Source organism: Ipomoea triloba, chromosome 2 (genome assembly GCF_003576645.1).
Source record: "Ipomoea triloba cultivar NCNSP0323 chromosome 2, ASM357664v1".
In the NCBI taxonomy this organism is placed as follows: Eukaryota; Viridiplantae; Streptophyta; class Magnoliopsida; order Solanales; family Convolvulaceae; genus Ipomoea; species Ipomoea triloba.
Genome location: NC_044917.1, coordinates 8,375,868 through 8,390,136, shown reverse-complemented (window position 1 = coordinate 8,390,136; position 14,269 = coordinate 8,375,868). Strand labels below are relative to the sequence as shown.

The window sequence follows — 14,269 nt, the reverse complement described above, 5'->3', positions numbered from 1 at the left end:
CACAGTCCTTAGAGGAGAAAGATGAACGACTTTAATTTGTGGGCGAGGATAAAATCGGAATTTCATTATCCATCGCGCTTTGGGTTCGCATTTCGCATTTAACCCATCGCCTTTTGTGACTCACCTCCTCATCTTCATGAATCATGGCTAACTCAATTTTACACTTACAAGGGTTAAAGTACCTGTCAAGTCCTTGTATTGCAGTATTTTGTTTAATTTAGTCTTTATATCTCAATTGTGATCAATTTAATCATTATACTTTAAGATATAGAATAATTAAAGACAATACTTGTGATCAATTTAATCCTTGTACTTTAAGATTTAAAACAATTAAGGACAATATAAAAGTTAAAAGCTTTGTGGTCAAGTGGCATAGATGTGACCTTCTTAAGTGAGAGATTATAGGTTTGATCCCCAGTAGAGGCGTTAGTTATACTTTTAACCTACTAGGAGTCTAACCCATCATTTTTCTTTATTTTTTACTAACCCATAACAAGTTTGAAGCCTTAGGATTTAGGCAACTTTCCTAAATCAAGCTTGGATTTCCTACCGTGTTTGCAAGTAAACAATTCAAGGACTTCAAAAAATCTCACTTAGGCATTTTATCAAACATCTCATATGCACAATTTTAAACATGAGAACATGAAGCAATTTAGCATATCATTCCACCCCATTTTTGTACAACAAAAGACACCATCAACAAGACAATTCACCAAGAGCAAAAGCAAAATAAATCTACACTAATCATTAAACAAAACTATAATCATTAAGCATTTGAGTTTAGAGGTAAACTAAAGAGTATAAAACTAAATTTCTTCATTCAAAAGCTAAGTGCATTGTATTATGAACAAGTAAAAGCAACACTTAGAGCAAAAACATGCAAAGAAACACTAACCCGAAGCATTTTAATTCACAAAATTCAAAAATTAGCAAAATTCGTGGGTTAGGTTTCTCGCACAAAAACTATGAAATTAAGAATAAAAATTAAAGAATATGATGGAGAAAATAGGTAAGCAAGTTACCTTGAAGCCTTAGAAGGAATTTGGAGTGGAGATGAGTGTGTTTTGAGAGCAAAAGTTGAAGAGAATGAGAAGAAAAAACGGGTTGAGGCTGCTGTGCGAAAGAGACAAATGAAAAACAACTGGGGGAAAAAAACTTTAAAACTAACGATCAAAGTTTGACCAGAGGGTCTCGACGCGTCGAGCCCTACAGATTTTTTTTAAAAGGCTACGGCACCCACTCGACGCGTCGAGGGTAACTCTCGACGCGTTGAACTATTCCAGAATGCCAGATTTTTAAGCTCTTATTACTTTGACGCGTCGATGCTAGTCCCGGTCGCATCCAAAATTTCCATATTGCAATTTTTCTCACTGTTTTCAGCAATAGAATATCAAGCTAACCCCCAAAACAAAACAACACTCAATAAAGCAAAAATTCCACTCCAAAACCATAAAAACACAAAAACTTAAGCTTCAAAGATTTTCAAAAATTCATTTAGCATCATGCAATTTCAAAATAAAGCAACTAACATCGAAATTCCATATTCCCATTCCACCATGCAAAATAAACTAGCAAAAATTAAAATGCAAGAAATTAAAGGACTTGGGTTGCCTCCTAAGAAGCGCTCGTTTAAGGTCATGAGCTCGACCCCTTATTTCAAAGTTCATCCCGGGTGATCCGTGAGGCTACCACCATCACTAGCCTCAATGAAGTTTCCAACACAAGTTTTAAGTCCCAAAAGATATTATTTTTCAACTTTCTCCACCATGGGGTTCCTCTCCAATTGCACAAAAGTAGCACCTCCATTACTTGAAAAAATTTTCCACACTTCAAACTCATCAAGTGCCCTTCCAACATGAGGATCAAAATGTTCACCTTCATCATGAATCTTGCCTTCAATCACATCAACCACAAAACACTTTTCAACACAAGGAGATTTAGGCTCATCAAAAACATTAACTGCAACTTTTTCTTCTCCAAAGTTAAAAATTATTGATCCCTTCCTCACATCAATCATAGCCCCTGTTGTTGCCAAGAAAGGTCGCCCCATTATGATTGGAATACATGGGTCTTCTCTAATATCCATAACAATGAAATCACAAGGCACGAAATATTTGTCCACCCGAACCGGGACATCTTCAAGTATTCCAATAGGGCTTTTGGTTGACCGGTCGGCAAATTCAAGTGTGAGTTGAACCGGCTTTGGTTCTCCCAAATATAACCTTTTGTACAAAGATAAGGGCATTACATTAACACCCGCTCCTAAATCACAAAGTGATCTATTAATGGTCAACCCTCCAATAACACATGCGATAGTGAAACTCCTGAGATCCCTTAGCTTAGAAGGAAGCTTTTCTTCATCATTTATTAGGACTCGGCATTCTTGTGTCATTGTAATAATTTCTTGAGCACCAAATTTTCTTTTCCTTGAGAGAATCTCCCTCAAAAACTTGCCATAAGAAGGCACTTGAGTGAGTAAATCAAGCAAAGGGGTGTCTTTAGCATGTCAAAGCCTTTGTAAATACATCAACTACTTGAGGATAAGTAGTAAGATGAGAAGGAGTGATAACACCTCGAGTAAAGGCCTCTTTGATGTAATGACAATTCACCTCTATGTGCTTTGTGCATTCATGGTATACCAGATTTGCATCAATTTGAATGGAACTTGTATTATCACCGTGAAGTGGAGTAGGATCAATTGGAAGAAATCCAAGTTCAGAAAGAATGCCACACAACCACACAATTTCAGAACACGTGGCAGACATGACTTTATACTCGGCCTCCATACAAGATTTACAGACACTCTCCTACTTCTTACACTTTCAAGAAATCAAGGTATCTCCAAGAAAAATGCACCATCATGTGGTAGACTTCCTAGTATCCAGGCAGCCAGCCCAATATGCATCACTATATTCAGTCAAATGAAGAACATATTTTGTGGGAAAAAATAACCCACGAGTAGGTGACCCAATTAAATATCGAATTATGCGAAGAACTACAACGAGATAGAGATGTCGAGGTGATTGCATAAATCTGCTAACTATATGAACATCATATGAGATATCGGGTCTTGTAATGGTTAGATAGATAAGATTAACAACAAGTTGTTTATACATTAAAAAAAATCGGGCAAAAGTTCGCCTTTATCTTTTCGGTATTTCACATTCACCTCCATTGGTGTATCAACAATAGTAGCATCCTTTAAAGTAGTAAGCTCAATGAGATCTTGGATATATTTATGTTGATTTAATAACAAACCATAACCTCTAGAGTGAACTTCCAACACTAAAAGTATGTGAGATGCCTAAGATCTTTCATTTTAAATGTACTATACAACATATTTTTAAGCGATCAACCCATTATCATTACCAGTGATGATAATATCATCAACATACACTAAGAGAATGACCATACCAGTGATTGTCTTGTGAAAGAAGAGTGAGAAATCATATTGACTTTGTGTAAAGGGAAAAGTGAGCAAAGTGTTGCAAAACCTTTCGAACTAGGCTCTAGGTGCATGCTTTAACCCATACAAACAACGTCTTAGCTTGTAAACCTCATGAGCAGTCGTCATTGACCTATCGATGGGCTTAATATTTGGAGAACACGAAACAATGCCTCAATTATAATTTGCTTCAAGTGCTTGAAGTTTGGCTTCCAATGTTGCCAACACTTATTTTCCACAACCTGTTTATAACAAGTGGGGATAGAGATAGAAGATAACAAAGTAGATATAGCAACAGGGGTTGAAAACCCATACCTTTCAATGGGTTTGTGAGGTCTAGAGCTTCTACAAAGAGGAGGGGGATCACTGGGACTAGGTAAAATAGAATCAAATGTCGCAGGTTAATGTGAATGAACCTCAATGAGACCTGTAAGAGGATCAGATGCAAGAAGAGTGCACATATGATAAACATAACCAGGTTTAAACCTTTGTACAGTTGTTGGTGATGCAGAAAAATATGGTAAAGTAGTAGATAGAGAAGGGAGTTCTGAAATCTGTTGTGTGCTAAAGAATAGCTGGTTTTTCAAAAAAAAAAAATGACATTCCTAGAGACATGAGGCATGAGTTTCATAGCAAAGAAATTCTTTTTGTGTTCCAACATATCCTAAGAAAGCACACTTAATAGATTGGGCAGTAAATTTATTCATCTCATGTGTAGAAATGTGCGCAAAACAAACACATCCAAAAACATGAAGATTGGAATAATTTGGCCCATGTCCAAATAAATAAAAATAGGGTGAATTATGTTCAAGTTGGGGGATGGTAATCTCTATTAATTAAATAAAGTGCAGTAGCTAAAGCTTCACACTAAAAATGAGAAGGAACGCAAGACTCAATTAGAAGAGTTCGAACAACATCAAGAAGATGACAATTCTTTCTTTCAACCACATTGTTTTGTTGTGGAGTGAAAGGACAAGAACACTAAGGTATGATCCCATGATTTTGAAGAAAGAATTGAAATTCATTTGAGATATATTCCCCACCTGAATCAAATTGCAAGATTTTGATTTTAGCAGAAGATTGTGTTTCAATTAAAGCAAGAAAGACCTTAAACACATTGAAAATCTCACTTTTAGTTCTAAGAAAATGTACCCAAGTAAAACGAGTGAAATTATCAATAAATGTAACAAAGTATTTGTAATGTTCATGAGAAATTACAGGTGCAATACCCCCCCCCCCCCATACATCAGTATATGCAAGTTCAAAAGGTTTGGTAGTGCTGGTTTGATGCAATTGAAAAGGAAGTGTTTTGCTTTTACCAAGTTTACAAGATGCACAATCAACAATATCATTATTAGAAGAATTTTTTTTCCAAGTAACCCAAATTTAAGCAAGACTCAAATTACATGAGAATTAGGATGTCTTAAATGTATATGCCACAACTGATTATCACATTGAATAGCATTACAATCAACATATGAGATATACAAGGTAAAAAACACTAAGATCTTATAGCAAGGTGAGGAGCTAGACACAAGATGATCTCGGAAATTTTGGCTATGTTACCATGTCAAAACATAAAAGAAAGAGAGAGTTTATGAAATATTTTCCTGAAGAAAGAGAGAGTTTATGAAATATTTTCCTGTATTTTTGCTGGTCAAAATTACAGTATATATATACAATAATAATAATTAGGGAAATGTTATTTACCCCTCGAAATTTTATCCCTAGTATTTCCTCCATGATGTGGCTAATAATTATTGGGTGTCTATGCACTACTATAGAAAACACTTTTAATGTTTTTTTATACATACATCATCGGTTTTTTGGCGACGTATTTATTCACGACATTGTAAATCAATGATACGACGTCGGTTATTTAAAACTGACGTCATATCTTTTTTTTTTAAATAGAGAAACAATGTCGGTTATTTTAAAAAATCGACGTTGTTTCTATTAAAAAAACAACATTAGTTTTTTAAAATAACCAACGTCGTTTCTATTTTTAAAATTAAAAAAATTGAAATATAAAAATTGATTTTTTTTGTTAAATACTCCATAGAATTCTTAGCAGAGATCAAAGATGCGGAAAATAAAATAAAAAAATACTAAAAAAAGTATTTGTAAATTGTAAGAGAAGATAGAGAGAGAATAGGAAGGGTGGGAGCAAGTCGAGCAACGTGCGTGCAGTGTAATGTTTTTCTTAGATTAGGATGTCAAACTTTTCTTTTAGTTGGAATAATTGCTATTTGCTAGTATTACTATTAACTAAACAATTAAAATAACTCTAATACTCAATAATTTCGTAAAAAAAATACATAAATACTCAATAATTTCACAAAAAATACACAATACAAAAATTACAAATAATTCTAATACATAATAATTTCGAATACTCAATAATTTTGCAATAAAATACAAAAATTATCACATATTATAAACAAATAATTTGAAATTATTTAAAAATATTTATATGAATTCACAAAAATATTTTTAAAAATTCAAAATAAATTAAAATTATTATTTTCAAATTACAAAAATTCAAAAATTAAAATAATACTTCAAACAAAATTTTAAAAACTAACAAGGAGGAGATGAAGACCGTGGTTAATGGCTACGGTGGTGGTGACGGTGGCGGTGGCGGTGTGGTGACCGTGGTGGATGGCAGCGGTGGCGGTAAGGATGAGAAGAACAAGAGGGTGGTGGTGGTGGAGTGTCGATGGTGAGAAGAAGAAGAAGAAGAAAAGAGGATGAACAAGAAGAAGATGCAGATGAAGAAAAGAAAGGAAGATGTAGAAAAATGAGCGGATTGTGGCGATGAGGATGAGAAGAAAAGAATAAGGAGAAGAAGATGAAGATGAAGATTAAGAAAAAATGGACAGATATAGATATAAAAATATGCATATATAGGATAACTGACGTCGTATGCAATTTCTATTTTTAAATTAAACATATAACCGACGCCAAATGTTATGTCAATTTTTTTTAAACTAATGACATTTAGCGTCGGTTCCTTCCTGGAACCGCTTTTTAAAAAAATAATAAAAATTAACCATATACAACGTCGGTTTTATGCCTAACCGACGTTGTATATGATTTAAAAAATCTTTTTTTTTTTTAAAAGAAATTGCATACAACGTTGGTTATTTAAAAAACCGACATTGTATGTTATTATCAATTTTTATTTTTTTCGTGTAAGACATACAACGTCGGTTATTTAATTAACTGACGCATATGTTATTATCATTTTTTATTTTTGTATTCATGATTTACAACATCGGTTTTTTATAAACAACTTATGTTATATGGTTTTCAAATTTTTAGTTCACTTTAACGTTGGTTTTTTAAAAAACTGACATTATATGTTATTTCTGTAGTAGTGTTAATTGGGTGACCCCACTATTAGATAAAAATAAAGTTACTTGTATGTCCAACTAAAAAATGCCATGTAAGGAGGGAAGATTGAAGGGAAAAATTTTCGAAGGGTGGGTAACATTACTCTAATAATCAAATCCCTTAAACGTAGGCTCTAACATGAGAAGAATTACAATAGTAATTTAGTATTCTCTACAATTAAAAAACTATCAAACTATAACAAACCATCACATTGATGCTCATTTGATGATCGAAATAACGATGTGTTTTCTTTCTTTCTTTCTTTATTGTTGGGGAAAAAGTAAAGTGATTAAATGAAAATTTTATACAAATATGTTAGGAATAAGTGCAACTATATATTTTGATGATATTATATAATTGTATTAGGAAATTTTATACAAATGTTTAGCTGGTTTGATAGTTTTTTAATTGTAGAGAATAATGTTTAGCTAGTTTACATTGGTATGATAGTTTTTAGTTTTTTACCTTCCTATATTTAGTTTGATCAATATCAAAATTGAAAAAATAATTAATATCTTTTACTAGCCCTAGTTCCCTCTGGCATAAGAAACAAAGCCCTGATTTCATCTCTTAACATTAACCATGCATTCACATGAGAGAGGCTTGTGTGGATTACAATTTGAAATGATTCAATACTTTATGACTAAATTTAGTAGCTTTAATGAATGATAGTGAAGACTAAATCCGGAATTAACTCCCATATTTATCATAAAATTGTGGACCAAAACAAAAGACTTTTGTCTATGAAAGAAAGAAGAAGAAGATAGAAATAGGAATAATTTTAGATTCCAAAAATGGGAAGGTTTTAAAAAGTGGACAATTTTGAGAAAAACTCATTTGGAACATGTTTTTTTTTTTGTCAGAAACGCAAGTCCCAAATGAATTTATCAAAAAATTTTAAAACATTTTTTTGATTGGTAAACGTGAAACGCAAGTGTCACTTGCATTTTCAGTATAATACAAGAAATGCAAGTGGCACTTGCTTTTCTCCCAAAATCACCAAAAAATAATATCTTTGTGACTTGTGAGATTTTTGGCAACGGGAAAAAGCTTTTATATTTTAGAGAGGTTGTTTTCAAACGAGAAATTTTGGGAATGAATTTTCTATATTATACTATGTTTTTTTTTTTGTTTTTTTGAAATAATATTATAATAAAGTTTGTTCATAGAGATTTCATTTAATAAAAAACAGTTAAGATGATGAGCAAACAATAAGGAAGAATCAAACGAATTAACTAGATGATGATGAGAGCAACAATATCTGTGGAGTTTATTGAACAGGTTTTTAAAAGCCAACAAGGAAAGAGAGGGGGAGGAGAGATGAAACAAAGAAAAAGAAAAAAACATGTAAAGGCTGACAGCAGCAGAAGAAGAAAACAGAAAAAAAAAATAAATAAATAAACAAGCTACATTTCGCCAGCTAGGTGCGCAGCAGGTGCGCGAAACGCGCACTTGCCTTTGTTTTTTAACTTTGTTCTCCTTTCATTTTGTCAGCAGTGGGATCCACAATTAACCCATTCTTGCAGAAGTTTAATTTCACAAAATAATTCCTTCACACACTAATTAGTTGGATTTTTAGTCTGAAAAAACCAAATATAAACTACAGACGGGATGCTCTGAGCATTGAGCAGAGAGCAGCAGCTGATATGTATCTATGGCGAAGGAGCCAATAGAAATTTGGCAGGTGGCAGCTGAGCCAATAAAACAAATTTAATAAATAAATAAAAAATAACAAAAAAGTAGGATTGTCAGCTGCGCCTCAAGCGCGGCTGCTGAGTGCACGCGCCTACTGGGCGCAATTAGTGCAGCTGACGCGCACATGGTTTGATTTTCTTTTCAATGGGTGAGGCGCAATTACTGTAGGAAGAACCCATCTTTTGCAGAGTGATCTTTTTTTTTTTCTTTCTCATGTGTTCTCACTCTTCCACCTAAACAACTTTTGTACTATAAACTCCACAATATCAATTGATATGGATGTCCTTATGACTGTTTTGGAATATTTCTGATACATCACTTGGCAGTTTTAATACGCTGCAGCCTCAATTTTTGGAGAAATGTTCATATTATAAGAGAATGCAAGTGGCCCTTACGATTCACGTTAATCAATCAAAAAATATTTTTGAAAATAAAAATATTTTTGAAAATTTCAAAAAACTCATTTGAAACTTGTGTGTCCCAAATGGGGTTTTTAACAAAATTGTTCACTTTTTAAAACCTTTTTACTTTTGTCATTCATTTCAAAATTATTCCCATTTCTGTCTTTGGGGGCAACACAGATAAGAAAGAAAACCAAGTAATATTACACTGAACACTCATAAAATTTAGCACACTGATTCCTTAGGAAATCCCAAATACAAGAATCTTTACATGATAACTACAGCAAATGCATCCGTTCAACATAAGGTTGGACCAACCATTTACTAAGGGACTCTCCACGCCCTACAAAACACCCTGAGTTACCATTAACAGGAAGAAAGGGGGAGTTTAGCATGCTGAGCAGCTCTTCTATGGTTTGTCTCACAAGAGACGTGCCCGTCACCCGACTCCTTCGCCCCCACCCAGTCACGATATCAATGCGGTTGGGGCACACTCCGGAGGAAAGCATATGTTTGCGGAATGAGGCCAGCGTCCTCGACAGAGCTGTGACAGCAGTTCCATCAGACATCACGTGAAGGTTTATCAACCAGTAGCGGGAGCCTTTCTCCCGTACTGCGTCCGGGTAGATGTTCTTCTGTGCAGCCGCCTCCCACACGGATGCAGCTTCCTCCTTGAGCCCCGACTTGTGAAGGAAATCGACCACCGCGTCGACGAGTCCCCGCTTGCTCTCCCTGTCCTCGCTGCGCACCAAATCCAAGAAGCGGCTAACGTGGTCCCTAACGTTCTGCCCGTCAGGTCCCGCTGATGGCATCGTCTTCAAGAACGCGTGAGCTGGGTGACCCGTGATTTCCATAAGCTCGCGACAAAATCGCAGGTCAGATGATGTTTGGGCTTCTGTGCAGCAGCTGAGAAGCAAGGTATATGTTTGTAGAGATGGAGTTAAGCCCAAATTTAGCATGCTCTGGAGTAGGTAATACGCGTCAGACAATCGGTGTACCCTAAGGAAAGCACTAAGCAGAGAGTTGCAAGTAGGGACATTAGGGCATAAGCCCGCATCAAGCATCGCGTGATACCATTCCAGAGCCTTCTCTAGATTGCCAGACTTTCCCCATAGGTCCACCAAGATGCCATAAATATACTCATCAGGAACCCATTTTTTTCTCTTCATCTCAGAAAATACCGCCTCCACTTCTTCTAGATGCCCAAAATGGCCAAGAACCTCCATTATAGTGCTGTAAGTCACATTGTCGGGCTCAAACCCAGCATTTTGCATGTCACGGTAAAGCTTTAGTGCAGTTGTGTAGTTCCTAGCCTTAGCATGCAAGGCTATCATAACATTATACGTCACCAAGTTTGGCATACACCCATGGTTCACCATTTCACAGAAGAGCTTATGAGCATCGGGCAAGTGACCTGCTTTTCCAAGGCAGTTAATGATGACCCCATAAGTGAATGTGTCGGGAGAAAGACCGGCGACTTGCATCCTCTTATACAAATCCATGGCAACATCGAGATATCCAGCCTTTGCGTGGATGTCAATGAGTGTACAATAGGTGACACGGTCGGGCTCACACCCTGCTTTCTGCATTTGGTTAAAGACATCTAATGCTTCGTTCAAGTAGTTCGCTCGCCCATAGCCATGAATAATGCGGTTATATGTCACAACATTTGGTTGGCATCCATCATTGACCATCTGCTCGAGCAATTTGTTTATAGCCCCAAACTGCCTAGCACGCCCAAGGATACCAACCATGGTGGTATAGGTATGCCCATCGTGCTTGAACCCAGGTTTCTGTTTCAACCAGTCGAAAAAGCTGAGGGCCATTCTATGATCTTGAAGCTGCTTAAGAATTTGGTTCGCTTGATAGACGTCCAACGAGCAGTTGAGTTTCCGAAGAACGTCTTCTGTCTCTGGGCCCCAATTCATATGTTGCAGAATGTGAGAAACTGTTTCTACGGGATAGACAGAACCTGGAAATTGCCTGGCTATTGGATTAACTCCCATATGAGCTCTAGTCTCTCTTAGAGGCTTGTTGAAACCTCCTAGCCTGTCATTCATATCCTTGTCTATCGGAGCTTTTTTCTTGAGACGGCTTGAATAGGGTCTTGATTCTTGAGGTACTGTCCTCTTGCTATCATTGGTCGACACATGACCAACGCCTTTGACTGAATCATGGGTATCAACAAAATTTCTCGGGCCATTATTTGAAATGGGATTAGCACCTTTCACTGAACTATATTTCTCACCTCTGCTCTTGATGCCTCTGGAAGAATTACTATTAGCGGGCCTTGATGTTGCTGGTGCATCAGCTGAAGTTTTTCTGAAATTTTTTGTCGTCACAGGTTTGACAGTAGAAACAGGTTTTGCACACTCAACCATACAGTTATGCGATGAGTTAAATACTCTGCTGCCATCTGAGACCGGAATTTTATAATTTACTAAGTCGGATAAAAAGTTGACTGCTGCCATACCTGCCCTAACAAATTGATCAGAAAGTGGAGGCGATGAATGCACAACGTCCAATGCCTCCAAGCTTCCATAACTAACATGGTCCGCTCTCCCTGATGGATTAGAGGCGGGTATAACTTGTGGCTGAGAAACTTTGTCATCCGGATTCTCATTTTTATGGGAAGTCACAGCTTTTACAGCATCTCTCGAAACTAAGGTGGAAGATCTTTGCAGATGTCGAACATCGTTCCCTGTCTGTGGCCTTTTGGAAACGAAGGTCTCATCCTCAGGACAAGTACATGAACTGTCTGCTGCACTACTTCGTGACCCACCAAAGATGATCGACCTAGCAGTTTGGGAGAGAGTACCAAGTTGCTTTGCCCGTAACATGGTCTGCAATTAAATCTAAACACCAGGAAGGGGTATCTATTAGATTAAAGCAAAAAAACAATTCCACAAGAAAACCGTTTGGAACTCAAAGAAGCAATCACATCAAGGCTTTAGCCAACTTTATATTTAAGGGAGAGAAGAAAAGAGGAGATAAAGGTATATAACTACAAACACATAAATCAATATATGCAGACATTAATACATTGGACATTGGAGATAAGTGGGTTGCTTTTTAAAGAAAACCGCATCAATCAAATTTAGGCATCAATACTCTGGTAATGAAAATATTTTCCCACGAAAGAGGAAATAGTTAGCGAAAATGAGTATCAGTATCAATAGTTTAATGACAAGAACAGCAAATCAACACCATTTGCCATCTACATCATATCAAGACTGTAACATAAAAAATTTCCAAATATCAACAATTTTGATTTCAGAGCCTTTAATCATTCTACCAAGCATCAATGAAGAAAAGAAAAGGAGTTTCCAACACATGCTCATATGTGATGAGGATATTATATAAACCAACAGAAGAAATTTTTAATATTGCACTCCTATTCTGCAACCAGCACATTAGCTCTTATTTGTGTTTATTTCTAGTTTATATAACATTTATTGAAGGGTATATGCTCGCTTACTGAAATCTGTGGATACTCTCACAGCAGACTAACTTTCAAATCCAGGCTACCTTCATAAGGTTTCTTCTCAACCCCACCAATCCTCCACCCTTCCTAACATAAAGACAATAAGACCAGAGTAATTTTTTTTTTTTCTTTTTGGGGACATATCACTATGGTTGGTGTTTTTCTGTTCTTGGGTATGGTGTTTGCACCAAGGGGAGATTGGGAGAATGTAACATTTTCCCATTAATTATTATTATAACATAAGGGTTACAAGTTATAATATTAAAGTGTTTGTTATTTGGTGCAACAGTTATGGCTATACTTCAATTACGATGAGTTTGGTTAGGGTTTAGGACACCTAATGACATACAACTACTGCATTGCTTACATCAATTCCTCATACACCATCTAGAGAAAGTTGAGCAGAAAAAACAGCAGAGATACTCATATTGGTTCTACCGGTTTCTCAACCTTCATCAACCGGAAGCAATGGCTAGAGGTTAGTATATGCATTACGATCATTGGTAGTCACATAATTATGTTTCTGCGTGACATATCTATCTTACAATCAACACATCCATTTTTTCTTTACTATGTTCCAAATATATTGGAGCTCTTGAGAATCACACAAGAAAAATTTCATCTTCTTTTCCTTTTGTGAAGAGGTGGGGAAGAGGGGCTGAGCAGCAATGATTAGCAGTTTGTCAAGACATTCATTTCCTATTAAGGATTCAAATTTAAACCAGGCATTTCAATTTCAAAGCAGAAGATGAAACAATAGCTTTTCATACAAACAGGAGATCTCATAGTTCCATACAATCGCACCTATTACCCTTTCTTCACATCAATCAATAATTGAGTAAAAATTCAATCTTCAAACAATCCGATTGCAGAAATTACAGAATATGCTAACTTTATCGAATCAAATAAAAAGAAAAAAACAACCGCAGACTATAAATTGCCCAATAACAAGAATAAAAACCAAATTTTAAGAAAGATTAACAAATAACAAATACCCACATTACAGACCATTCAGAAACAACCGAAAATTCATTAATTACTACAAAGTACAAGGAACTAAGCGCTACCCAGAATTCAGAAGCAGAAGACTCACCATAGTAAGCTCAGACAGCTGCCATAAACACTGAGAGTCAAAATGAAAAGAATCATATGCAAGAAAGTAAGCAAAGAATGAAGAAGAGTCTTATAGAGAAAGAAAGAGAGAAGTTCAAGAATGGAAACACAAGAAGGGTTATATAGGGCGGCTCGACTCTCTCACTCTCTCTCTCTCTCTCTCTCTCTCTCTGCCGTCAACCTAAACAAGTCTCCCAAGTCCCAGCACTTTGGGGTATGTGTGTGATTGTGAGAATCGTCACTTGTGACTGTAATTTCCATTTTTCTTTTTCTTTTTTTTTTTTAAATTAAATCTTATAGTATAATAATGTCTTCTTTCTAATATTCATTTTCTTTCATTTTTATGCGTTTTATTTAATTGATAAAATATTAATTCTAAAAAAATTAATTCTATTGAATACATCTGATAAGAGGTGATAGAGATCAGAATAGTGCAATCCAAATTCAAAATTATGTTATTATATTATTATTTTTGTTAGAAATTTGAATTGTTGTTAGTATTTATATATTTTGTTTTGATCCAAATTTATTTGGCATAAGTTCATTCAAAATTAGCAAATAAAAATTATATATTCAAAAGTTAAATTAAAAATAATATTAAACAGAACAATATAATGTTTCAAATTATAAAAAATATCTTATAATAAACAAATAAAGAAGAAATTATTTTACTCTTAGAGCATCCTCATTTGTAATTTTTTGAGAGGTTTTGCCGCCTTTTTAGTCATTTGAAAG

At 35.4% G+C, this 14,269-nt stretch overlaps 2 protein-coding genes across 2 annotated transcripts; both read right to left on the bottom strand.

The window, feature by feature from the left end:
* Window positions 1–1,744: 1,744 nt before the first annotated feature.
* Window positions 1,745–2,765, bottom strand: LOC116010707. Its single transcript, XM_031250223.1, has 2 exons — window positions 2,535–2,765; window positions 1,745–2,449 (listed from the first exon to the last, which is right to left on the bottom strand). Exons 1-2 carry the CDS (start codon window positions 2,763–2,765, stop codon window positions 1,745–1,747), a joined length of 936 nt encoding a protein of 311 aa, XP_031106083.1.
* Window positions 2,766–9,118: 6,353 nt separating this feature from the next.
* LOC116010376 (pentatricopeptide repeat-containing protein At1g74750-like) lies at window positions 9,119–13,725 on the bottom strand. The gene is made up of 2 exons (XM_031249760.1): window positions 13,515–13,725; window positions 9,119–11,792 (listed from the first exon to the last, which is right to left on the bottom strand). Exon 2 carries the CDS (start codon window positions 11,775–11,777, stop codon window positions 9,216–9,218), a length of 2,562 nt encoding a protein of 853 aa, XP_031105620.1. The 5' UTR covers window positions 11,778–11,792; window positions 13,515–13,725; the 3' UTR covers window positions 9,119–9,215.
* Window positions 13,726–14,269: the final 544 nt, after the last annotated feature.

Bases quoted from the DNA above. Each gene is read 5' to 3' on its own strand.
- LOC116010376 (XM_031249760.1), bottom strand. From the start codon at position 11,777: ATGTTACGGGCAAAGCAACTTGGTACTCTCTCCCAAACTGCTAGGTCG.
- LOC116010707 (XM_031250223.1), bottom strand. From the start codon at position 2,765: ATGTCTGCCACGTGTTCTGAAATTGTGTGGTTGTGTGGCATTCTTTCT. The intron at 2,450-2,534 runs GTAGTTGATGTA...TCTTATGGCAAG, and splicing joins ATCTTACTACTTATCCTCAA to TTTTTGAGGGAGATTCTCTC.